At 28.8% G+C, this 25,013-nt stretch overlaps 4 protein-coding genes across 7 annotated transcripts; 2 read left to right on the top strand and 2 right to left on the bottom strand.

The window, feature by feature from the left end:
• Positions 1-2,510: 2,510 nt before the first annotated feature.
• LOC123262993 (T-complex protein 11-like protein 1) lies at positions 2,511-8,553 on the top strand. The gene is made up of 7 exons (XM_044725501.1): positions 2,511-2,541; positions 3,481-3,568; positions 4,190-4,529; positions 6,003-6,518; positions 6,618-6,802; positions 6,880-7,046; positions 8,206-8,553. The coding sequence occupies exons 2-7, from the start codon at positions 3,510-3,512 to the stop codon at positions 8,451-8,453; spliced, it is 1,515 nt and encodes a 504-aa protein (XP_044581436.1). The 5' UTR covers positions 2,511-2,541; positions 3,481-3,509; the 3' UTR covers positions 8,454-8,553.
• LOC123262992 (regulator of telomere elongation helicase 1 homolog) lies at positions 8,502-14,427 on the bottom strand. Its single transcript, XM_044725500.1, has 4 exons — positions 14,383-14,427; positions 14,104-14,248; positions 12,426-13,550; positions 8,502-10,524 (listed from the first exon to the last, which is right to left on the bottom strand). The coding sequence occupies exons 2-4, from the start codon at positions 14,234-14,236 to the stop codon at positions 8,954-8,956; spliced, it is 2,829 nt and encodes a 942-aa protein (XP_044581435.1). The 5' UTR covers positions 14,237-14,248; positions 14,383-14,427; the 3' UTR covers positions 8,502-8,953.
• A 560-nt stretch (positions 14,428-14,987) lies between these two features.
• On the top strand, positions 14,988-16,603 carry LOC123264424 (FGFR1 oncogene partner 2 homolog). The gene is made up of 3 exons (XM_044727716.1): positions 14,988-15,081; positions 15,152-15,543; positions 16,186-16,603. Exons 2-3 carry the CDS (start codon positions 15,157-15,159, stop codon positions 16,438-16,440), a joined length of 642 nt encoding a protein of 213 aa, XP_044583651.1. The 5' UTR covers positions 14,988-15,081; positions 15,152-15,156; the 3' UTR covers positions 16,441-16,603.
• A 1,051-nt stretch (positions 16,604-17,654) lies between these two features.
• LOC123264422 (glucosamine-6-phosphate isomerase) lies at positions 17,655-24,942 on the bottom strand. Of its 4 annotated transcripts, none has more exons than XM_044727712.1 (3): positions 24,924-24,942; positions 19,263-19,391; positions 17,655-18,391 (listed from the first exon to the last, which is right to left on the bottom strand). In XM_044727712.1, the coding sequence occupies exons 1-3, from the start codon at positions 24,934-24,936 to the stop codon at positions 17,709-17,711; spliced, it is 825 nt and encodes a 274-aa protein (XP_044583647.1). In that variant the 5' UTR covers positions 24,937-24,942; the 3' UTR covers positions 17,655-17,708. The 4 variants fall into 4 exon arrangements, with proteins under 4 accessions (XP_044583647.1, XP_044583648.1, XP_044583649.1 ...); XM_044727713.1 differs by lacking the exon at positions 24,924-24,942 and adding an exon at positions 19,967-20,318; XM_044727714.1 differs by lacking the exon at positions 24,924-24,942 and adding an exon at positions 19,971-20,318 and having other exon boundaries at positions 19,263-19,395.
• Positions 24,943-25,013: the final 71 nt, after the last annotated feature.

Here is a 25,013-nt window from a genome sequence, read left to right as displayed (position 1 = left end):
AGCCGAGAGTGAGTTTGGTGTTGAGGGTTTAAATCCATTGAGATCGATAGTACTGCTCCTGCGAGGTGCGTCCTACCCTAAACCTTGCACTCTCACCCTCTCAGCCTCCCACCCGCTCGCCCTCGGCCTCCTCATCTGGTACGCTATTCATCTTCTCTTTCACCGGGGCTTTAATCATTCCTCCTCAGTGCCCTTGCACTCGGCTCGGGCTCGAGTGCTCTGACGTTAGAGCTATAAGTATATTTGCGTTTTCGATTTTAGAGGGCTCTAACGAGGGATCATTTTTAGTTGAGGGGGTTTTTTGAAAGAGAATTTTCCGGGCTACAATTTTTCATTTAAGATAAATTTTCCTAAAATTAATAGTTTAAGATTTATAAGCCTTTAAATAGTTAAAAAGGTGATTTTTTCTAAAAAATAGCAAGTTTGAATTTTGATTGGCTGTCACTCGGAAAATTTTAGGAAAAATTGGTCATCTTAGGATATTTTTGGATAGGAAATTTTCCGGGCCACAATTTTTTACTCTATGAAAATTTTCTTAAAATCAATTGTTTAGGAGTTATAGGACTTTAAACAATTAGAAATCTGAATTTTCCTAAAAAATTGGAAAATTGTGATATAATTGGTTGTAACTTGGGAAATTTTAGGAAAAATTGGTCATCTTAGGATCTTTTTGAATAGGAGATTTTCCGGGCTACAATTTCATTCCATAAAAATTTTCCTAAAAATAATTGTTTAAGAGTTATAGAGCTTTAAACGATAAGAAATCTGAATTTTCCTAAAAAATTGGAAAATTGTATTTTCAGTTGGCTGTATCTCGGAAAATTGAGAAGTAAAGTACACACCTAAGTATTGAATTGGATAGGAAATTTTCTGGGTTACAATTTTTGTCCAAAAAAATTTTTCTAAACTCAATATTTTAGGAGATATAAGCCTTTAAAAAATATTTCCCATAATTTTATTTTTTTTAGCTTTTCCGACTCTCCCAGCCTCGTGAAATTTTATTCTCAAGGCCTGAATAATACATTTAATATATGCATACTTCAATAAATCTTTAGCAAACTCGCACTGACAATAAATTCATGAATAAAAGCCAGACTGATAAAAAATAATGAAAATTCCGAGGTCATGAATTTTTATTATTGTTTTTTTTTTTAGAAAATAAATTTCCTAAATTGGAAAAAAGAAACGGGATTTCATTCATGAACTCGGTAGTAATTAAAGTGATAGACTGTTCGCGTAGGCAGTGAGTCAATAATTTCCCTCTGTAAATCTTGCGAGTTGTTTTGTTTCCTTTCTGCCCGCTGGTGGCGACATCTTTAATCACGCCGAGGAGGTAAAGTGTTAATGAGTGATTAGGTGTTGATCAATGAGGTCTTAAGGAGCCGGAAGTCGGAAAATTGGAAGGAAATTGAGGAAATTTTAGTTTTAAAAAAAATTAGAAAAATTATATTTTTATTGGCTGTATCTCAAAAAATTTTAATGTAAAGTACTTACCTGAGTAGTGAATTAGATAGGAAATTTTCCGGGCTACAATTTTCATCTTATAACAATTTTCCTAAAATCAATAGTTTAAGAGTTGTAGGACTTTAAACAATTAAAAAACTAAATTTTCCACAAAAATTGTAAGTTTTAATTTTAATTAGCCGGAACTTGGAAAATTTTAGGAATAATTGGTCATCTTGGGAACTTTTTAAATAGGAAATTTTCCGGGCTACAATTTTATTCCATAAAAATTTTCCTAAAATCAATTGTTTAAGAGTTATAGGACTTTAAACAATTAAAAATTTGAATTTTCCTAAAAAAATTGGAAAATTGTATTTTCAATCGGTTGTAACTTGAAAAATTTCAGGAAAAATTGGTCGTCTTATGACTTTTTTGGATAGGAAATTTTCCGGGCTACAATTTTATTTTATAAAAATTTTCCTAGAACCAATTGTTTAGGAGTTATAAGACTTTAAATAATAAAAAATTTAATTTTTCCTAAAAAAATTGGAAAGTTGTATTTTCAATTGGCTATATCTCGGAAAATTGAAGAGTAAAGTACTTTTCTGAGTAGTAAATTAAATAGGAAATTTTCCAGGCTACAATTTTTGTTTAAAAAAATTTTTTCTAAATTCAGTAGTTTAGGAGATATTATGCTTTAAAGATTAATCAGATAAATTATTAAATATTTAAAATTTCCCGCTGAATTTCAACTTTTATTTTTTGCCGCCAGAAAGCGCTACTTTCGGTGAATTTCAGAGAATAATAATAACAATTCTCGAAAATAAAATAGATTGCAGTATGACTAAAATAAACAGCTGTTTATAACATATAACCATTTGTGTATATTTTTGATTGAAATATGACGCCGTAAAATAAAATTTAAAAATTCAAATTTCGTTCTAAATTCTAGTAATTTTTTTTTTTATAAAAAAAAATAATATTATGAATTTTTGGTAAAAATATAAAAAATATATGCATTATATATATATTAAAAAAATTTATATGTAAATTGTTGACTTTATAATTAAACAATAAAATTCAAAGTTCAAATAAAACGTAAGTGTTGTTTATTTATTTATTATTATCATTATTATTATTATTATTATTATTATTTTTATAAAATTAATTTATATTATTATTTTTTTAGGAGTCATAAATTTTTTTTTTTCTATAAAAAATCAAGAATTTTTTTTAGGAAAAAAATTGGAACAAAGAAAATTTTTTTTATTAGAAAAAAATTGTTAATATTATTCAATTATTATTATACTTACTATATCTTCTAAAATATTAAAGATAGACCCATAGTATAAAAACATTTTTGATAGGAAATTTCCTTAGCTTTAATTTTGGTATTGTATAATTTTTTCCTAAAATCAATATTTTATGAGTTATAGTTAATTTTATATTACCTAAATAATTATTAGAAATTTATTTATAATTTTTTATTATTTAGGAACTAAATAAGTGGCTATATCTCCTAAAATATTGAAGATAGGCCTATAATATAAAAATGTTTTTAATAGGAAATTTCCTAAGCTACAATTTTTCTCCTATAAATTTCTCCTAAAATTAATATTTTAGGAGTTATAACCATTTTTATCACTAAATAAATTTATAATTCTAATTTTATTATTATTATTATTGTTATTATTATTATTATTATTATTAATGTGTTTTTTAATATAATTATTAATAATATTATTTTAATATTATTATTAATAATAGAAATGACTTCAGCAATAATAATAATAATAATAATAATAATAATAATAATAATAATAATGGAAGTGAATCCTTGAGAGTTCATAAAAGGACAAACCAAGGATTCACCAAAGACAAAACAAATAATAAAAAATAAACACAAAGGTCAACTTTTGTCCTTACTCTCTTAAAAGAGCAACAAAAATCACTAAAAACTTTATTGTAAACTTTTCTTTTGACCGATAAACACCTAATTATTTTTATATTAATTAATTATTGTTTTTCTGATTTCAGTGATAAACTATATTTAATTTTTTTATAAAATGGAAGAAGATAAAAATGTTAATCCAAGTGCTTCTATTAAATCTGATGATAAAGAAAGGTAATTTTTATTTTTAAAATTAATATTGTGGCTAAAATAATAAAAATATAAAAATTTAGGACAATTTTATATTTTTGATACTTTAGCCAGAATTTTAATTTTTTTTAATTTTTTAATAAAAAATTTCCTAAAATTACAAAATTAAAATTTTCTGACTTAAATATTAAAAATACAAAAAAAAATGTGAAATAAAAATTATAGGAAATTCTCTTGCCTACAAAAAAGTATTTTTATATAAATTTTGGATATTTTTGCCAAAATTTGAATTTTTTTTCAATTTTCTATTGAAGAAATTTTAATATAAAATTTCTTTAAATTAAGGTAAAAGACCCAATTGTTGACACTTACCTAATTTTTTGATACTTGCAATTTTATTCTGATTAAAAAAATTAAATGTTCTGAAAAAACCAATTTTCTTAAAATTTTTAATTCAAAAATTATATTTATTAATTTATAAGGGTAGATTCATTTTTTTTAATGAAAATTAAATTGCAAGTGTCAATAACTGGGTTTTTTACCTTACAAACTAAAAATTTTCTGATTTAAATATTGAAGACCCAAACAAAAGTTGTAGGAAATTTTCTTCTCTAGAATTTAAATTTAAAACAATATATCTTCCAGACAATGGTCAGCAAATTTCCTAACAGGAGCATCTCCGCCGAAATTCGTTTCTCTGGACGAAATAATAAACGCGGCGAATGGAATGACAAACATGGCACTGGCTCACGAGATAGCAGTTGACAAAAACTTCAAGCTAGACGCTGCAGTGCTGGAGAACAACTTGGACGAAGGCGAGGAAGCTGAAGGAGAAGCTGACGACGAAGTTGCTAAAACTAAGAAGCTCCAGAAGAAGGTCAAGGAGATCATGCACTACGCTTTCTGGAACTTACTCAAGCAACAGCTGAACGAGGACCCTCCAGATTACAGCCAGGCGCTGGTGCTTTTGAGGGAAATTCGGGAGGTGGATATTTTTTAATTTTACACTAAAGTAAAAGCCCCAATTATTGACACAAGAGACAAAGTTATGATTTGATTTTTTTTAAAATCAAATATCAATATCGTTGAATTTTGTTTGTGGCTCAAGTAATATTTCAACTAATCAATTTTTTTTTTTTTTTAAATGAAAATCCCTGATATTTACTAATTAATTTTAAATAATTAAATAGAGTATTCGGATACACCAAATATTGACAGGTTAAAAAACTGATTGATCTAATAATTGACATACCTTAGCCCCAATTATTGACACCTATACTAAGCATGCCACTAAGGCTTGTAGGTACTTATTTTAATAAGGGTTTAAAGATCTAGGTCGCAGTATTAATAATTTTTAAAAATACAAAACTTTTTTTTTCATTAATGATTAATGAGGCGACTAATGGGTCGAGGAAATTTTTTAAAAATAAACTAATTTAAAATTATTAATCTTCGATAACTCCCGAGTAAAATGAGCCGTTTCACAACTCATTTGGTCGCAGATCGATTTTGATTAATGATCCATAGATCATTTGATAAATTATTAATGCGATTTTTGGTAGGAACAAATATTAATTGATAAGGGTTGTAGGTGCTTATTTTAATCATAGTTTCAAGATCTAGGTCGCAGTATTAATAATTTTTAAAAATACAAAACTTTTTTTTTCATTAATGATTAATAAGGCGATTAATGGGTCGAGAAAATTTTTTTTAAATAAACTAATTTAAAATTATTAATCTTCGATAACTTCCGAGTAAAATGAGCCGTTTCACAACTCATTTGGTCGCAGATCGATTTTGATTAATGATCCATAGATCATTTGATAAATTATTAATGCGATTTTTGGTAGGAACAAATATTAATTAATAAGGGTTGTAGGTACTCATTTTAATCAGAATTTAAAGATCTAGGTCGCAGTATTAATAATTTTTAATAACTTCGATTATTCAATTTTATAAATTTTTCATATGTTGTTAATTAAAAAAAAAAAAAGATGACATTATTAGATGAAGAAATTAATTTAAACAGCATTTAAAAAAATAGCTTTTCTAACGAAAGTTGTTAAGAAAGACGCTCGTAAGCTGGTTTGATGGTGCTAACTTTATTTTTTAATAATTAATATTTAATATTAACGGACAATAATTTTTTTCAATTTTTTAATTAATTAGAATTTAATACAAATTTATCTAGTTACTCTTATTACAGATAAATATAGTTAAAAATAATTTAGGGTGTCATTATTTAGACCCCTGTCAATAATTGGGGCTTTGACTTTATACGTTGCTATATCTTCTAAAATATTGAAGATAGACCCATAGTAAAAAATCGTTTTTAAAAGGAAATTTCTTAAGCTACAATTTTCTTCCTAAAAATTTTTCCTAAACTCAATATTTTAGGAGTTATAGCAATTTTTAGTAGCTAAGTTATTTAACTAAAAAAAAACTTTTATAATTCCAGACATTAGAGGATCTAGTGTTGCCGCACCACAAGAAAATTCGAGAAAACCTCCGCGAAATTCTAGACATCGACTTAATAAAACAGCAAGCGGAGAAGGGAGTCCTGAACTTTACTCACTACTCCCACTACGTGCTGAATTTAATGAGCAAGATCTGCGCGCCGGTTCGCGATGACAAGATCAAGGAGCTTCTGGAGTGCTCGGACATCGTCGAAACCTTTAAGGGGATCATGGAAACCCTGCAGCTGATGAAGCTGGACCTTGCGAACTTCACAATCACGATGATGCGCCCGAACATCGTCGCTTCTAGCATCGAGTACGAGAAAAAGAAGTTCGCCCAATTTTTAGAGATCCAAACGGATGGACTTCAGTTCACTAGGCGCTGGCTACTAAAGCACCTAGATGACAAGAAAGTCGCTGATGCTGCTGATGACAATGCTGTTAAGCAAGTCACACATTATTTACTCGCTGAAGCGTACTTAGATTTGCTTAATTGGGACTCTTCTCCTGAAGCTGAGGTTAGAATTCAAATTCTGGCTTAAATATTGAAGATACAATATTGAAGGAGTAATTAAAAAAATTTAATACTGTCTTAATAATATTTTACTATTTTTTAGACTCTGATGTTAGATCAAGGAAGACTTTTGGAACTAAGGGACAAAATAAACAGACTTGCAATAATAGGATCTATTCTTCTAATCTGCGGAAGCACTGTCGGCGGATTGATGCAAGGTGTTGAGAAATTTAAGAAGAATGTCAAAGGACACTTGGATGTTATCTTAGACACCGTTCATTCTAATGAGTAAAAATTAATTTATAAATTAATTCTAATAATGAAAAAATAAATTTACAAGGTCAATAATTATTTGATTTTTTTAGACAATTAGAAAAAATTATGCCTAATGTGATAGTCCAGATAAAAAAGGACGTAAATGATATCCTGAAAGAAATCCACAGTAAAGAGCTGGATAAAGAAACTGAAGCGATTTTGGAACGGCAGATTTTGGAACTAATTAATGAAGATCATAAAATCCGAACGTTAGTCAGTAAGTTTCAATTTTTTTTAATAAAATTCAGTCGTTTTTGGAGCTAAGTTCCACTAGTGGAACATTAGAAACAAGTTACGCGCATGCGCGGTACGCTTTTTGCCAAAATAACCAAATTATTGTTTATTTTTTGAAACAAGTACAGACAAAGGTCTAAATAAACCTTATTGAATACAAAGCAGTCATTTTTGTAGTCAACTTCCACTTAAGGAACATTTGGAACAAGTAACTTGTAATTACTTAATTATTGTTTATATTTTGGAATAAGGACACCTAAAGGTTAAAATAAACCTTGTCAGTTGTATATTAGTCATTTTAATAGTTAAGTTCCAACATACGAACAATTGGAACAAATTACGCGCATGCGCAGTGAGGTTCTCGCTAAAAAGCGTCTAATTACTTAATTATTGTTCATATTTTGGAACAAGGACATCTAAAAGAATAAATAAACCCTATTGGATTGTAATTATTAGTCATTTTTTTAACTAAGTTCCACCAGTGGAACATTTGGAACGAGTAACGCGTATGCGCAGTGTGTTTTTTTGCAAAAAGAACTTTTAATTACTTAATTATTATTTATATTTTAGAAGAAGAACATCTCAAGGTTGAAATAAACTTTATCAGATGTATATTAGTTATTTTTATTGCTAAGTTCCACCATAGGAACATTTAGAACAAATAACGCGCATGCGCAGTAAGGTTTTTGCAAAAAAACCGTCTCATTACTTAATTATTGTTCATATTTCGGAACAAGGATATCTAAAGGACTAAATAAACCTTATTGGATAGTAATCAGTCATTTTTATAGCTAAGTTCCATCATAGGAACATTAGGAACATGTTACGCGCATGCGCAGTACGCTTTTTGCAAAAATAACTTCTAATTACTAATGTATTGATTATATTTTGAAACAAGGACATCTAAAGGTTTAAATGAACCTTATTAATTATATATTAGTAATTTTTGTAGCTAAGTTCCTATAATGGAACATTTGGAACGAGCTACGCGCATGCGCAGTACATTTTTTAAAAATTTTAATTTAAAAACTGCCTGGACAAATAAATTAAATATTTTTTCTCTATTTTCTCACTAACTTTTACTAAACTTTAATGAACTAATAAAAATAAAATTCTCTATTTAAAATTTTTAAAAATTCTAGACCTACGGATCCGTCAATTCCTCGAGAAAATAATCCTCACCCAAAATGGCGTACCGACCCAAGTTCCTCCCGGATTGTCTTCCTTACAAGAAGAGCTCGCGTCTGTAGCCGCGAGGTTCTTTATAATCGTCGCTCACAATCGGAGCGTCTTTGGGGAATACTACCAGGACATCGTCGCTAAGGAAATTGTAAGGAGGAAGGATTCTTTAGGATCCATGAATCATGACAACGCTGTCATGGACGCTTAGGTCCAGACAACAATTACTAACTTATAAATATATACATAATGTGACTTATTATAAATATTTAACCTTTTATTGGACATTTTGAATGAAAATTTAATTTTACCAAAATAATTCTTATTTAATCTTTCATCCAAGTCCTTTAGTCCTTATTTTTCACACTAATTCACTATAAAAATTTTTTACCGACAGCTGGCACTCAAAATCACTTTACCGATCCAATAACTATCAAAAAAATTTAATTATAAATAATCACTGTCAACAAATCCCTTTGATTATTTAAATTAATAAAATTACCTACAATCGGTAACAAAATTTGTTCACCCAAAAAATTATGAATAGTTTTCATTAAGATTCTACATTATAAATTTTGTTACCGTCGATCCTAAAATTGTATCCTCTACATTATCAAAACTTGAATCTACTTTACCGACCGTAACTTCATTCTATACCCACTATTTACACTATAAAAAACTTTCACTTAACTCTACAAACAATAAAAACAATCACATACCCTTTCTCCTACAAAATTCTTCAAACTCTTCCACATGCTGCTTCTTCAAAAAAGTCCTGAACCCCACAATTAACTCCTTCATCCCCTCCATAAATAACATCTCCAAGGTCTTAATCAACTCATTAAAATCCCCTTCTGCACGATAACTCTCAATCATCTTCGCGAAAACTTTAAAATTCTCTTTACTCAGCTCCTTTTTAACACTTTTAAGATATTTTTGCCCCACTAATTTTTTATCATCTTCTTTACCGACTGCCTCCTCTTCACCAACTGTCTTATCATCCTTATAATTAACCTCAAGCTTCTGAATTTTAATCTTTCTCTTCTTAACAACACCCTCCCCCTCCTCCTTAGTGCTCTCCCAACTCCTTGCGCTCCACTGACCCTGAAGTTTACTTGTAACAAAATTTACCGACCCTTCAACTTTCTTAGCTTCTTTTTTATAAGCCCCAAAATCCACTTCCTTTTCTATCACCTTCTCTACCCCCAAACTTGCCACTTTCTTACCGACCGTCGGTAAAGTCACCGTCGGTAACTCTCTAAAATTTCTTTTACACTCTCCAACATTCTTAAAAAAGTCCCTAAGCTCCCGGGTAACACTCCCGAAATTCTGATAATTTTTTAAGTAAGGTTTAAGCCATTTAGATAGGTGTTCTTTAAACTGAGGACTATTAAACCTAGTATCACACAAAATAATAGCACCATAGTCCCCAATGTGTCTTATAATCCTCCCCACAGCCTGATTAACCGCCCGGGAGGCTTCTAATTGGTACCACTGTCCGCCGGTAAGTCCGTCTTTGTTTTTCTTCCTTACCTCATCAAGGTAACGCTGCTTTAACAACACCCTGGGGTCCATCATCGGTGGGTAAGGAAGTCCAGTTACCAACACAGCTCTTCCGTAGTCATCAGAAAAATCCAGACCCTCGCTGACCTTGCCTCTGCAGACCGCCAGGAAGATGGCGCCACGGGACTCGGGAGCTTTGATTTTCGAATAAAATTCAGAAATTACAGCATTAAAGGTGTCCTTGCCCTGCGGCTCGATGAACACTGGTTTTTTGGAGACTATACTGCTCCAGAGACCGGCTTGCTGCCAGTCCTCGACGCACTTCTTCATAATAGGGTACGAAGGGAAGAAAACTAGGAGGCCATCGGGAATCAGGTTGCTGAAGTTCAGGAGTGTTCTTCCTAAACTGGAGATGTACTTCGGGTCATTTCGGGTGTTGAAGGACGAGTTAAGGACCTGCCCGTTCGGACCAGTACCCAGGACTCCGATGGAAATCTGCTTTGAGGGGATGATGTGAGGGTTCTCAAGGACGATGTCTATCGGGATTCCCAGCTCGGTGATGAACGGCTTAAGAGGGGATAGTGTTCCACTGGTTAGGATTATTGAGTGCGCGCCTAGTTCCAGGAGCTGGCGCATTCCGAAGCCGGGGCTGAAACACCAGTAGCTGATCAACTTCCCCGTGGAGTTTACTTTGGTTGAGGTCCAAGAGTCTTTTTTTGGCTTGGGTTCGCTGGTTACGAAGATGCGGTAGCATTCTTGAACTCGTTCGCGGTGGAGGCCTAAAAAACAGTAAGTTTGGGGTATATATAATCAGAAATAAATTTATTAGGAGTTTTAAACTGTAATAAATAACAGGCGATTTATAATAATTAATTATCAACTGCTAAAAATTACCATTTGAAACAGTAAAATCGTGATTTTACTATTCACTTTATAATATTTATCATTTAAACGTTACAATTTACTTTTTACATGGAAGAAAATATTATTTCAAACAGTAATATTCGCAATGTAAATGTCTAAAATGTTTAAGTATAATAATTAAGAATTCAAACTTTGATATTTATTATTTCGTACCTAAAAAATGATCTTATGATATCGCATTACAAATGCCATAAGGGCGAATCAGCCTACTATACGCCCTTATGGCACCCGGGTACCATAAGGACGTACTAAAAAATTTTTTTCGGGAATCGACGTAGTTATGCCTAAAACGGGCAGAAATGCAAAAAAAAATTTTGGTACGCCCTTATGGCACCCAGGGTACCTACCGAAAGCCATAAGGGCGTACCAAAAAATTTTTTTTCGGGAAACAACGTATTTTTACTTGAAACGCGTAGAAATGACGAAAAAAAATTTTTTTTTAATTTGAAATTTTTTGGTACGCGCTTATGGCTCCCGGTAGGTATCCATGTAAAATGAAAATTCTAAATTTTTTAAAAATTAATCAACTAATCAACTGTTTGGCATTTGGGCCTTGTAGAGGATGTGAATACAATTCGATTGGTACATAACAATCATTATAAATAAATTTATCGAAAGATTTAAAGCCTAAACTAATTTACCATCGTTAAAAATAACTTACAATAGTGACGCGGAAATGTCAAAATTTGAAATTGTTAAATTTATAAAAAATTAATCAACTAATCAACTGTTTGGCCTCTGATCCTTGCAGAGGATGTGAATACGATTCGATTGGTACATAACAATCATTAGAAATAAATTTATCAAAGGTTTTAAAAACTTAAACTAGTTAAAACTCAACAACTATTGATAACAATACCCACGCGGACATGTAAAAATGAAAATTCTAAATTTTTTTCAAGTTAGTAAGCTAATCATCTGTTTGGCCTAGAATCCTCGTAGATGATGCAAAAACGGTTCGATTGGAATATAATGATCATTAGAAATAAATTTATTGAAAGTTTTGAAGCCTTTTATGAGATATTCTAATTATTTTCTGGTATTTTATGAACGTGGTCATGTATCGAGAGTTTTTAAATTTAATACGTGGGGGCGCGTCCGACACGGAAACGCGAAGACGTAACTTGGACTAATTAGTTTCTGGAATCGATTTGGCATTTCCTACAAAAATTTCTAGTTTCTTATAAAATTATTAATTTTCTGAAAATTTACTAATTTCCTAAAAAAATTCACTAGTTTCCGATAAAATTACTAATTTCCTAAAAATTTACTTATTTTCTAAAAAAATTTAATATTTTTTTTATAACATTTCTAATCTACACTAATATTATAAAGAGAAAAGATTTGATTGTTTGTTTGTTTGTTTGCTTTGAATTGGCTACGAAACTACTAAACCGATTTGAAAAATTCTTTCACTGTTGGGAAGCTGCACTATCTCCGGGTGACATAAGCGATATTATATTATGAAGTTTAGTAATTTTTGTTTAATATTTGTGCGAAGCCGGACGGACTGCTCGTTTCCTGTAAAGTTACTAATTTTCTAAAAAAATTCACTAATTTCCTAAAATAATTCTCTAATTTCCTAAAAACATTTACTAATTTCCTATAAAATAACTAATATCCTGAATTCCAAAAAATCTCCTAATTTCCTAAAAATTTCTCAATTTTCCCAAAAAATCTATATTTCTCCTTTACCCACTATCTTTCCAAAACCTCTCAAATTTCCTCTAAATTCCTCAAATAAAAATAAACTCACCAGGCGGCAGCGAGCTGGTGAACACGGTCCTCACAAAATCAGCAAACTTCTGAAGCGCCCTTCCAGTCCTGGCAAAAGGACTCGTCGAAGTAGTAGCCAGCCACAGGACAACCTTATCAAGTTTCTCAGCGACCTGAAGATGATTCCCGACCAGCTGCGCACTTTCTAGCAGCTCAAAGATGAACGACCCGGGATAAGTGTCTCCTTTCTCATCCTTAATCTTCAGCTGATCTATAGCAGCCTCTAGACCCAGAAAAATACTCTTTAGAGTGCAAAGATCATCTGGAGTGAAATCTTTGGCCTCTTTTTCTAATTCAAACCCTCCTCCGACCTCCAGGTCTTCTTCCAGGAGCCGCTTCATCACACTAGTGACCTCATCAATGCAAAGCGCGATGTCTGTGCTGGAGATTTGGAGTGAGGCTGACTCCTCGCAGGTTTTTTCAACGTTGTGAGCTTCGTCGAGGAGGATCACGTGGTTCTGGAGGTCGATGCCCTGAGACCGGCGGGTTTTGGGGTCTAGGAGGTAATTATAAGGCATGAAGGTGATATCAGCGGATTGTTTCAATTCCTTGGCCATGAAATAGGGGCAGCACTTGTGCTTGGTGCCGTTCTTTACAAGATCTTCGATGTCGCAGATGGTGTCTTTAAATACAGCCTCTTCTTTTTTAGTCTCGACGTTGTTGTAGTACATGCAGGACCTGGTGCGCACTTTAGACTGGCACAGGTGGATCTTGTCTGCTGAGTTAGACTCCTTTGAGATCTCCGGGTGGATGCACAGCTGGTCTCTTGAGCCAATCACTGCAACTTTGAGGTGCTTGAAGTTGGTTCGCTTTAATTCGCCCATTACTTGGGTTAATTGAGAGTGCGTGCGTGAGGCGTAGATTATCTTCGGCTGAGACCATCCGAACGACGCTGGGCTCTGACTTGGAGATGGTTCGGGGTTTACTTCTGCTGTTCCTCCGCCACCGCTTGCCATTTGAAGGTCTTTTTTTAGACGCTTGAAAAAATCTCCCCCGAAGTCTGGAGAGTCTATCGCTCCGACTAAGGATTGAGCTTGGAGATGCGCTTTGCGCGCTGATAGCCAGCTTAGGGAGGAACATAACAGGCATAGTGTCTTACCTGTCCCTGAAATTTTAATAAAATTTAGTTAGCCGACATTTAAAATTTTTTAGTTTTTTTTTTATTGAAAAAATTATTACAAAAAATTTTTAAAAAGTGTTACTTGTAAAAAACTTTAAAAACTGTAAGTGAAATTTTTTAAAAATATTTTTTTGTTTTAATTTAATTATTAAAAAAAAAATCAAATAATTAAAAACGTCGGCTAACTTTAGTATCATTTAAATTAAAATTAGCCGACAGAGAAAGATTTTTATTTATTGAATTAGCAAAAAAAATATTTTTAAAAAATTACCTGGATAGTTTTTCAAATTTTTTACATGTGCAATTTTTTGTAATAATTTTATTAATGAAAAAAATTCTAAAAGTTTTCAACTAATTTTATTTTCATTAAATGTTAAATGATATTGTTAGGTGTCAATTTTAAAAATTTTTATCGAATTTTTTAATTAAATTCATTTTATAATTATTTTATTAAAAAAAAAAATCATAAAAAAATTTTTAATGTCTATCAACTTTAATAATAATAATAAAGTTAATTTTTTTTTTTTTTTGTAATTACCTGTCGGCGATTCAAGGACTCCATGCTTTTTATTTTGTAAACATTCTATCACTTTTGACATATAAACCTTTTGAACTTCATAAGGCTCAAATGGAAAGTTTACAATTATATTGTTTAATTTAATGTCTGGCATTTTGACAATAATCTGTAATTACAAATTAAAAATTAAAAATAAATTTTAATGTTAAAAAATTAATTTATTAAATAAAATAAAAATAATTTATTTATTATATAAAAAATTTACTCATTTTTAAGAATATTAAAAAATATTTTACTTACAATAAATTAATATTTATAACCCCAAAAACTTTTCAATTTAAATTCTGTTTTTTTGCGCGTTTTTTTCCACTTTCTTTAAAAATAATTAATTAAATGAATAAAAAATACTAAATTACCAAAAATATAGTTCAATTACTCACTAAATTACTTGCAACAACAATTGTTTACCTTCTCTGACATATTTACATCTTTTTAACCGGTAGAATGTCAAAAAATTCTACTGCGCATGCGCGACTATTAAAATTTACAAAATTTTCCTTATTTTTATTTTTTTTCTTCAATATTTATTAAATAACAATTAAATTTCAATAATTAACACTTTAACAATTAACTAAATTCATTTTATTAATTTTAACAATGAATATTTACTACCTCTGATAATTTTTTCACTTCTGCGCAGTAGAACTCATAAAAAACTTCTGCGCATGCGCAGAAACTTTGCGCATGCGCGCAAGCTCAAAGCGCGGTCAAATTTAAATATTAAATAAAAATTCATAATAAAAATTTAATTAATTAAAAAATAATTAATTAAATTATTTAAATAATTAATTAATTTAATATAATTAATAATAATAAAATTGTTTTTTAATAAAAATTTTTAGTTACAATTTTTTCCACGGCGCTTTTGTCGCTGTCAAATGTTAAAAAATTATTATTATTATTATTACTTACTACAAACATAACCTTGGATTAAAGAATGTAAGTAAATATTTATAATAAAATTTAATTAATTAATTTTATTAATTAAAAATAATTATTTAAAAAATAGAAAAAATGTCGCTGACAGTCCAACAAATAATTTGCGACGCTAAAAAATTAGTCGGTAGAATTTCTGACCATGAAAACACAGCTGACAATTTAATAACAGAAATTCAGAGTGTGTGTAATCAAATTGACAACATGAAGCAGTACCAAGAGGAAATTGAGGTGCTAAATAATGAAGCTAAGCAACAGCCTAGAGACGCTTTGATCGCGGGGATACAGCAGGAGACTAAGCACCTCCGAGAGCTCCAGGCGGAGAACAGAGAGCTCAGGAACGCTTTGGAGGAACATCAGAATACTATTGAGCTGATCATGTCTAAATATCGCGAGCATACTGCGTCTCTGATTAAATCTAATAAAATTAACTTGTCTTCTATTTATAATGCGAGATACGCTAATGTAAGAAATTTTTTTTTCTGGGATTTTGCAACCTTGCAGTGACTAATTTTTTAATTATTGACGATTTTAAATATATAAGCTCATCTTGATGTTACACTCATCAAGAGCTTTCATTTGAGTACCCACATGCATTTTTGATATATTTTTCATATATACATATATATAATATATATAAATATATAAAATATATGAAAAATTGATGTGGGTACTCAAATGAAACGTCTTGATGAGTATAATGTCGGGATGAGCTTATATCTTCAAAAATGTCAATAGTTCACAAGATACAAGATCATTTATTAATTATTGACATTTTTTAAGATATAAACTCATGTTGATGTTATACTCATCAAGAGCTTTAATTTGAGTACCCACATGCATTTTGATAAATTTTTCATATATACATATATATACATATATTCATATAAATATATAAAATATATGAAAAATTGATGTGGGTACTCAAATGAAAGGTCTTGATGAGTGTAACATCGGGATGAGCTTATATGTTTGAATATGTCAATCGTTCACGAGATACAAGGTCGTTTCTTAATTATTTATCTACCATAAAAACCCATTTAATCATATAAATACACTGGCCACAAAATTTTGCTTATTTTCTTAATAATATAAATTACTTTTCAGATAATTACCAACCAGGCAGAGAAAATAAACGAGATGGCTGCAGTAATGCGAGTTGCGGCTAATCTTGACGAAGAATGCGAGCTCAAGTACAAAGAAAATCTCTCTAAATTAAAAGCAGAGAACAATGTACTTCGCGAATTAGTTAACATTGCTAACAGTTACGGTTCTTTGGACAGCAGTAGTACCACCGCGAGCACCGTGATTCAGGACAATAAAACTGTCCAGACTGATACTAATGATAATAAGGAGGTGTAACTTTTTCTATTTTATTTTATTTATTTTTTATAAATTATTTTATTTAAAAATTTTCGGTTTAAACTTTTTCTCCTGATATTAATATTAATAATAATTGATAAGAGTGTACTTGTAGCGTAATATATTTGTTACCGTCACAATAAAATTTTTCTTAATACAAAAATATATTTTTTTAACAATATTAAACTGTGTTTGTTTTTAGGTTTGAAAAAATTCCAGAAGTTAGAAATTGAAATCCGCGGATTTAAAAATTTCGATTTTTAAAGATATTTAAAGACCCGGTCATATAGAAAATTTTATTGGCTACAAAAAAGGTCCTTATCCGCGAATTGATTGGACCAATTAAGAAGTGAGCTTGTATCTCGTGAACTATTGACATTTTTTAAGATATAAGCTCATCCCGACATTACACTCATCGAGACCTTTCATTTGAGTACCCACATGAATTTTTCATATATTTTATATACTTATATATATTATAAATATAAATATATGAAAAATATATCAAAAATGCATGTGGGTGCTCAAATGAAAGCTCTTGATCAGTATATCATCAAAATGAGTTTATATCTTAAAAAATGTCTATAATTAAGAAATGACTTTGTATCTCGTGAACTATTAATATTTTTGAAGATATAAGCTCATCCCGATGTTACACTTGTCAAGACCTTTCATTTGAGTACCCACATCAATTTTTTATATATTTATATATATATATTATATATGTATATATGAAAAATATATCAAAAATGCACGTGAGTACTCAAATGACAGCTCTTGATGATTGTAACATCATGATGAGTTTATATCTTCAAAAATATCATAAGTTGACAAAATACAATATAATTTCTAAATTATTGACATTTTTAAAGATATAAGCTCATCCTGATGTTACACTCATCGAGACCTTTCATTTGAGTACCCACATCAATTTTTCATATATTTTATATATTCATATATATTATATATATGTATATATGAAAAATATATCAAAAATGCATGTGGGTATTCAAATGAAAGCTCTTAATAAGTATAACATCAGGATGAGCTTATATTTTTAATATATATATTATATATATGAATATATCAAAAATATATAAAAAATTGATGTAGGTACTCAAATGAAAGCTCTTGATAAGTGTAACCTCATAATGAGTTTATATCTTTAAAAATATCAAAAGGAAAGGTTCCCCATAAGGAAAGAAACCCCAGACTTATACGTAAGAAAAATATATTTCCTTATAAAAAACAACTCCCAAGATTACAGCTTAGTCTTCAATCAACTTCCGGTGAACATCACTGAGAGCCTTGAAGTACTTGACAGTCTTAACCCGAAGCTCTAGAGTAGCGTCCTCGTCGCAAATAAAGAGCGCATGGGGGTGTTGCTGGAAGGCAGAGACGGTCCACATGTGATTGATGCCCTCCTCGATGGCCTTGTAGAGCGCGAAGGCTTTATGTGACCCGGTGATGAGAATCATGACCTCCTTGGCGTCCATGACAGTGCCGACTCCGACAGTGAGCGCCTGCTTGGGGACCTTCTCGATGTCGTTGTCAAAGAAGCGCTTGTTCGCCTCGAGAGTGTCTTGCGCCAGGGACTTGACTCTGGTGCGAGAGGCCAGCGACGAGCCGGGCTCGTTGAACGCGATGTGCCCGTCCGGGCCGATTCCTCCGATGAAGAGGTCCACGCCTCCGGCTTCCTGGATCTTCTTCTCGAAGTTCCGGCATTCTAGTTCAAGGTCCGCGGCGTTTCCGTCTAAAATGTGCGCGTTTGAAGGCTCGATGTCGATGTGCTTGAAGAAGTTGTGGTACATGTAATAATGGTAAGACTCAGAGTGGCTGCTTGGCAGGTTTACGTACTCGTCCATGTTGAAAGTCTTTACGTATTTAAATGATAGCTTGCCTTTTTTATAAAACTCGATTAATTTTTTATACATCCCTAGAGGAGTTCCTCCTGAAATTAATTATTTGGTTAATTAATTCTTTTTAGTTAATTTTTTTTTATTAATTTTTTTAAATTAATTTTTGTAATTAACTTTTTTAATTAATTTTTTTAGTCAATTTTTTAATTAATTGTTTTTAATTAACTTGTTTAATCAATTGCTTGAATTAATTTGTTTAATTAATTTTTTCTAATAATTTTTTTTCAATTGATTAATTTTTTAAATTAATTTGTCGAATCAGTTAATTTTTATAATTAATTAATTTTTTGTAATAATTTTCTTTTAATTGATTAATTTTTTTTAATTAATTAATTATTGTAATTAAGAATTTCAATTAATTTGTTTAATCAATTTTTTTAATTAATTAATTTTTTTTATCAATTAATTTTTCTAATCAATTAATTTTTTTTAATAAATTTCTTTCAATTGATTAATTTTTTTAATTAATTAATATTTGTAATTACAAATTTTTTAAATTACAAATTAATTTTTTCAATTAATTTGTCCAATCAATTTTTTAAAATAATTAATTTGTTTTAATAATTTTTTTTTTATTAATTAATTTTTTAAATTTATTTTTCTAATCAATTAATTTTTTTTAATAATTTTCTTTTAAATGATTAGTTTTTTAAATTAATTTTTTCTAATTGATTAATTTTTTTAAGTAATTAATTTTTGTAATTACAAATTCATTCGATTACAAATCAATTTTTTTAATTAATTAATTTGTTTTATTAATTAATTAATTCTTTTTATTAATACATTTTTTAATTAATTTTTCTTATTAATTAATTTTTTTAATTACTTAATTTTTTTAATCAGTTAATTTTGTTAATTAATCAATTTTTTTAATTAAAAAATTTTTTTCGAAAATTTTTCTACCTGTAGGCAAGCCCAAGACGAAGTACTTGTTCTCATTAGGTTGGAAGTCATGGATACGCTTCATTACATACTTCGCGGACCACTCTGACACGTAGTCGACTGTGTCACAGATTACTAGACGCATTTTTTCTGGAAAAATAAAATTAAAATTTAATTTCCTACAAAAAAGGTCCTTATCCGCGAATTAATTTAACCAGTAGTTTAAAAGTTACAAAAACCGCGAATTAAAAAATTTCAATTTTTAAAAAATTTCTTTTTAGATTCTTATAGGAAATTTAATTTCCTACAAAAAAGGTCCTTATCCGCGAATTAATTAAACCAACCCTTACAAAGTTAAAAAAACCACAAATTAAAAAATTTCAATTTTAAAAAAAAATTTCTTAAGAATCTTATAGGAAATTTTATTAGCTTAAAAAAAGGTCTTTATCCGCAAATTAATTACTCCAGTAGTTCAGTTGTAATAAAACTAATAAAAAAAAATTTTTAATTAAAAAAAAAAGAGATAAGAAATTTATTTCTGAAGAAAAAAATTTTTTATCCGCGAATTAATAATACTGTTTTAAAGTTCTAGATAAAAACATTAATTTTTTTTTTAATTTTCACAAATATTAAATCTAATTTTTTAAAATTAAATTTTACACTTTATACTACAAATATTTCTAAATAAATTAATTAATTATTAAATTCCAGGATTTATGACTCACACAGTTATTTTCCACAAAAGAATAATGGTGTATTGTTTACAACAAAAACAATCCACTGAAAAATTTAATATGACCTTATTAAAATTCTGCAGCTCTTATTTAATAACTCCGATAAATAATATATCAGAAGTCGCCCGGTTGATAAAAACCCTCCTACATATATCTAACTACAATAATAATAACACTATTTAATTATTATCCCCAATAAAATACGTATAATTACATAAAAACTCTAAATTGGTGTCAACAAGATCGCCAAAAAAAAACAAATGGCGGGCGGTGGGAGGAGAGGGGGTGGGTCTGAATTTTTGAAATATTTTTTGAAATTCTAAGAGAGGGAATTTTGGTGAGTATTAATATAATTTTTTTTTTTTAATAATTGTTAATAACTGATGTCAAAAATCTATTTTCTAAGATTGTATCGTCGGTATGTGACCACGACAAGATGGCGGCGGGAATTGAAATGGCGCGCTAAAGCGCGGGAAATTTTAAAATTGAGATTTCGAAATTTGGTGAGTTAGTTGTGATTAGGTTAATGGCTTTTATAGATAAAATGATAATAGAATTTATTTTGGTTGATAGTTGAGTCTAAGACAAAATGGACGACAGAAGAAAGTATTTTATTTTTCTATTCACCACGCTGATAACTTTGATTTCTATTGGGTCCATATCTTACCTCCTGCTTAGTCATATTTCGACTGTTGATGTTATGACAGCTAGATTTTTGGATTCTAAGAAATTTCGGGGTATGTAAAATAAATTTTTTTTTTAATTTTTTATTTTACTAACTTGTAACAGCTGGGTCAATTAATTCGTGGATAAGGAACTTTTTTGTCGGAAATTAAATTTCGTTTAAAAATCTAAAAATTTTTTTTAAATTGAAATTTTTTAGTTCGCGGTTTTTTAACTTTTGAACTATTGCTTTAATTAATTCGCGGATAAGGACTTTTAAATTTCATTATTTACACGGAAAGAATAAGATGACATTGGATATCATCCTAGATTATACTCAGTGATATCTGTGGTGAAAAAAATTTAAGATAGTAGCTAAAAAAATCCCGACTGTACTGCGTGATATCTGGATTATACTCATTATAATCTGAATTATACTCATTGTTATCTGGATTATCCTAGCTACTATCTGAAATTTTTTTTCACTCAACATAATCTGGGATTATATCCAGTGTCATCTTGTTCTTTCCCTGTACACATCTTATATTGTTGATTATAAAAAAAAAATTTTTTTTTTAATAAATTTTTTTTTTTTAATAAATTTTTTTTTTTTTTTTTTTTTCAGAAACTTATGATGAACGTCGCAAAAAGTGGGTCAGCGCAAGCAAAATTAATTATTACCACTAAAAATAAAAATATTGTGATATGTTATTTTAAAATAAAATTTATTTAAAAATTGAACTATTGAATTTTTTTTTTTTTTTTTTTTTTTTTTTATTAATTATTATTTAGAGTCGGTTTTAACTGCTGAGGTCATATCGCCGACTTTAACTGTTGGGAGTGGTACGTTGGGGTCTTTTTGGATTGTGTAAATCTTAACCTACGCGGCAAGGGCCGAATATCAACCAAGTTGGTTTCTAAGACCAGCTTGGGATTCGAACACACGCCTGGCCGGTAAGTTAGTCCGAGTTCTCTATAGGCCATGCGCCTTAGACGACTCGGCTAACGTCACCGGTTTTTGAATTTTTATTTATTATTATTATAGAAAATTAAATTTTTTACAAGATCCTCATCAGCAAATCAATAAAACCAAGTATTTCTAAATTACACCCAAAAAACTAAATTAATTACTTTAATATATACAAAAAAAATTAAATCGTAGTAAATAGTCAACTAAAATTCATCATCACTAAAAATAATTTTAATCATTATACCGGATATCACTAAATTCTTTATCACAAACGATTAATACCTTAGAAATGATGTAGATAACTTTAATTAAAATCCCACAGTCTTAAAACTACAATCAAAATTCTTTAAAAAAATTATCCATGGCTTTAAAATTAATTTTCTTAAATTTCTTTTTAATCTCTGTTCACTCTTACATTTTTCACGCACCAGAGGAAATAATTACTGAGTGTACAATAGAGAACTATAAAAAATTCGGGATAAATCCCGAAGAAGGTAAGACTAATTTTCAATTAACCGCTATTATCTCTTTAACTACTGAGAATATTTTCTCGACCAAAAGCTTATCTGAAAGGAAAATTCCTCCTCTACAAAAAAGGTCCTGAGGTTAATCATAATAAATCCAATAGTTTCCGAGTTACAGTGCTATTAATCAAAACAAGTCGGTAAACTGGTGATTACAGACCGGAAGTTGATTAATTTAGCTGTAACTCGGAAACTATTGGACTTACGATGATTAACCTCAGGACCTTTTTTGGAGAAGAGGAAATTTTGATGCTAAAATGTCCAAGTTTGAAGCAATCAGAGCATTAAGGGGAGAGTTAGCGGCTTTTGAAATAAAATTTGGCTTTTTTAGTTGAGGATTGTAAAGACATTAAGGTTTTTTTGACGGATTTGGGAGGCGGCAGATTCTGGTTGAAGATCAACCAGTTCTATAATGTTCAGTACTATGATTTCGAGTTTAATTATGATGAAGAAGCTATTGAGTCGATTGTGTCTAGAGAGTTTGATGTTAGACATTTGGTTAAAGATGGAAGGAGAATTTCGTTTGTTACTAATAATGTTTGCGGGGTAAATTTTGGATTATTATTATTGATAGTAATTATTTTATTTTTTTTTTAATTAGTTTTATTTTAGGATTATAGTGAATTTAGACACTTGCACTCGGTTCATGATTATGAGACTAAAACATCACTTTTGATATCAAAAAATTTAACTGTGGTAAGTACTGAGAAAATTCTATTTTATTTTATTTAAAGTATTAAGGAGTTGAAATTTCACTTATAAATTACTAGCGAATAAATGAATAGAATTTTGCTATTTTAAATAATGAATTTTGTTAAATTGCACTGTATTTTTTTAACTATTGACATTTTTAAAGATATAAGCTCATCCTGATGTTATACTCATCAAGAGCTTTCATTTGAGTACCCACATGCATTTTTTATATATTTTTCATACATAAATATATATAATATATATAAATATATAAAATATATAAAAAATTGATGTGGATACTCAAATGAAAGGTCTTGATGAGTGTAATGTAGGAGTGAGCTTATATCTTTAAAAATGTCAATAGTTCACGAGATACGAGGTCATTTCTTAATTATTGACATTTTTTAAGATATAAACTCATTTTAACGTTACACTCATCAAGAGCTTTCATTTGAGTACCCACATGCATTTTTGATATATTTTTCATATATACATGTATATAATATATATAAATATATAAAATATATGAAAAATTGATGTGGGTACTCAAATGAAAGGTCTTGATGAGTGTAATGTAGGAGTGAGCTCATATCTTTAAAAATGTCAATAGTTCACAAGATACAAGGTAATTTCTTAATTATGTATCTACCATTAAAACCCATTTTATCATATAAATACACTGGTCACAATATTTCGCTTATTTTCTTAATAATATAGATATGAAAATATATTTTAAAACATCTAAAATTTTTAGAATGGCATTATCTTTAACAAGTATCACATTCGTAATATTAACAACGGGAAGCATATAGTAATTGAATTAAAAAATACAGTGGATACTTATGGAGGTAAGAATATTTTTTTATCATATTTATCACTTTTTTTAATTATATTTTTTTTTAGAAATTTATTATGATAATTTATTGGAAGCAAAAGAAGTGAATGGAATTAAAAATGGAATGTCTATTAATTTAAATATTAATGTCGATTATTCAAAGAACAAGTAAATAAAAATAATATTATTTTTTGTATAAATATTTAAAAAAAATAATTGAATTAATTTTCAGCAAAATTTTAAAGACTGATGTAAGAATAATGAACATTTTAATCTACTGGAATGCAGTAGCGATGTTATTTTCTGGATTAAATCAAAAATTTAATATAAAAATAAAGAAACTAAATTTTGCTGAGGTGAGATTTTAAAAAATATTTTTTAAGTAATTTTTAAAAAATATTTTATAAGTAAATTTTTAAAAAATATTTTCAAGTAATTTTTTTTTTTTAATATTTAAATGATTTTTTTTTTTTTAGACTGCTGGTGTATTGTTTCCGAAGGAACCTTCCATGACCTACACATTGTTCGGGATCTATAGATCTATAAATAATTATTTTTCAAAGAACAGAGTGTCTGTTAGAGACAATGTTGACATTCAAGTGGCTATGACAACGTAATATTTTTGATTTAAATTTTTTAAAATTAATTTTGACTAAGTTTTAAACTTGGGTTAATTAATTCGCAGATAAGGACCTTTTGTAGAAAATTAAATTTCCTTTCAGAATCTCAAAAAAAAATTAAATTAGAAATAATTAATTAAGTAATAAAATTAATTAATTAATTAAAAAAATTAAGTAATTTAAAATTAATTAATTCATTTTAAATTAAATAAAAAAATAATTAATTAATTAATTACTTTAAAAAATTAATAAAAATAATTAATTAAAGAAAAAACTAAATTGGAACTAATTAATTAATTTAAAATTAATTAATTAATTTAACAAATTAATTACAATAATTAATTAAAAAAAAACTAAATTAGAACTAATTAATTAATTAATTTACAAAATTAATTAATTAATTAATTAAAAAAATTAATAAAAATAATTAATTTAACAAATTAATTGAAAAAAAATTTCTAATCTAAAAATAAAATTAGTTTTTTTTTTTGAAGAAAATTAAATTTTTTATAAGAATCTAAAAAGGAAATTTAAAAAAAATTAAAATTTTTTAAATTTGAAATTTTTTAAAAATTGAAATTTCCTTCAATTATCATGAAATTTCCTTAGAAATTCCCATAAAATTTTCTTTAAAAAAACTTACCTTTATATTCCATAATTTTTCAGGGCCGACATATGCTTACGCGCTGTAGCTGCTGACTGCGACATAAAAGGTAAAAAAAATACTTCTTTA

Source organism: Cotesia glomerata, linkage group LG4 (genome assembly GCF_020080835.1).
Source record: "Cotesia glomerata isolate CgM1 linkage group LG4, MPM_Cglom_v2.3, whole genome shotgun sequence".
NCBI classification, from domain to species: Eukaryota; Metazoa; Arthropoda; class Insecta; order Hymenoptera; family Braconidae; genus Cotesia; species Cotesia glomerata.
This window is presented reverse-complemented; position numbering and strand designations above follow the sequence as displayed.

Excerpts from the sequence above, each read along its gene's own strand:
- LOC123262992 (XM_044725500.1), bottom strand. The coding sequence starts at position 14,236 with ATGCCAGACATTAAATTAAACAATATAATTGTAAACTTTCCATTTGAG. Across the intron at positions 13,551-14,103 it reads AGTCCTTGAATCGCCGACAG|GGACAGGTAAGACACTATGC; the intron begins GTAATTACAAAA and ends TTAAAATTTCAG. Across the intron at positions 10,525-12,425 it reads CACCAGCTCGCTGCCGCCTG|GCCTCCACCGCGAACGAGTT; the intron begins GTGAGTTTATTT and ends ACTGTTTTTTAG.
- LOC123264424 (XM_044727716.1), top strand. The coding sequence starts at position 15,157 with ATGTCGCTGACAGTCCAACAAATAATTTGCGACGCTAAAAAATTAGTC. Across the intron at positions 15,544-16,185 it reads ATAATGCGAGATACGCTAAT|ATAATTACCAACCAGGCAGA; the intron begins GTAAGAAATTTT and ends ATTACTTTTCAG.
- LOC123264422 (XM_044727712.1), bottom strand. Across the intron at positions 18,392-19,262 it reads CGTCTTGGGCTTGCCTACAG|GAGGAACTCCTCTAGGGATG; the intron begins GTAGAAAAATTT and ends AATTAATTTCAG.
- LOC123262993 (XM_044725501.1), top strand. The coding sequence starts at position 3,510 with ATGGAAGAAGATAAAAATGTTAATCCAAGTGCTTCTATTAAATCTGAT. Across the intron at positions 3,569-4,189 it reads AAATCTGATGATAAAGAAAG|ACAATGGTCAGCAAATTTCC; the intron begins GTAATTTTTATT and ends TATATCTTCCAG. Across the intron at positions 7,047-8,205 it reads TAAAATCCGAACGTTAGTCA|ACCTACGGATCCGTCAATTC; the intron begins GTAAGTTTCAAT and ends TAAAAATTCTAG.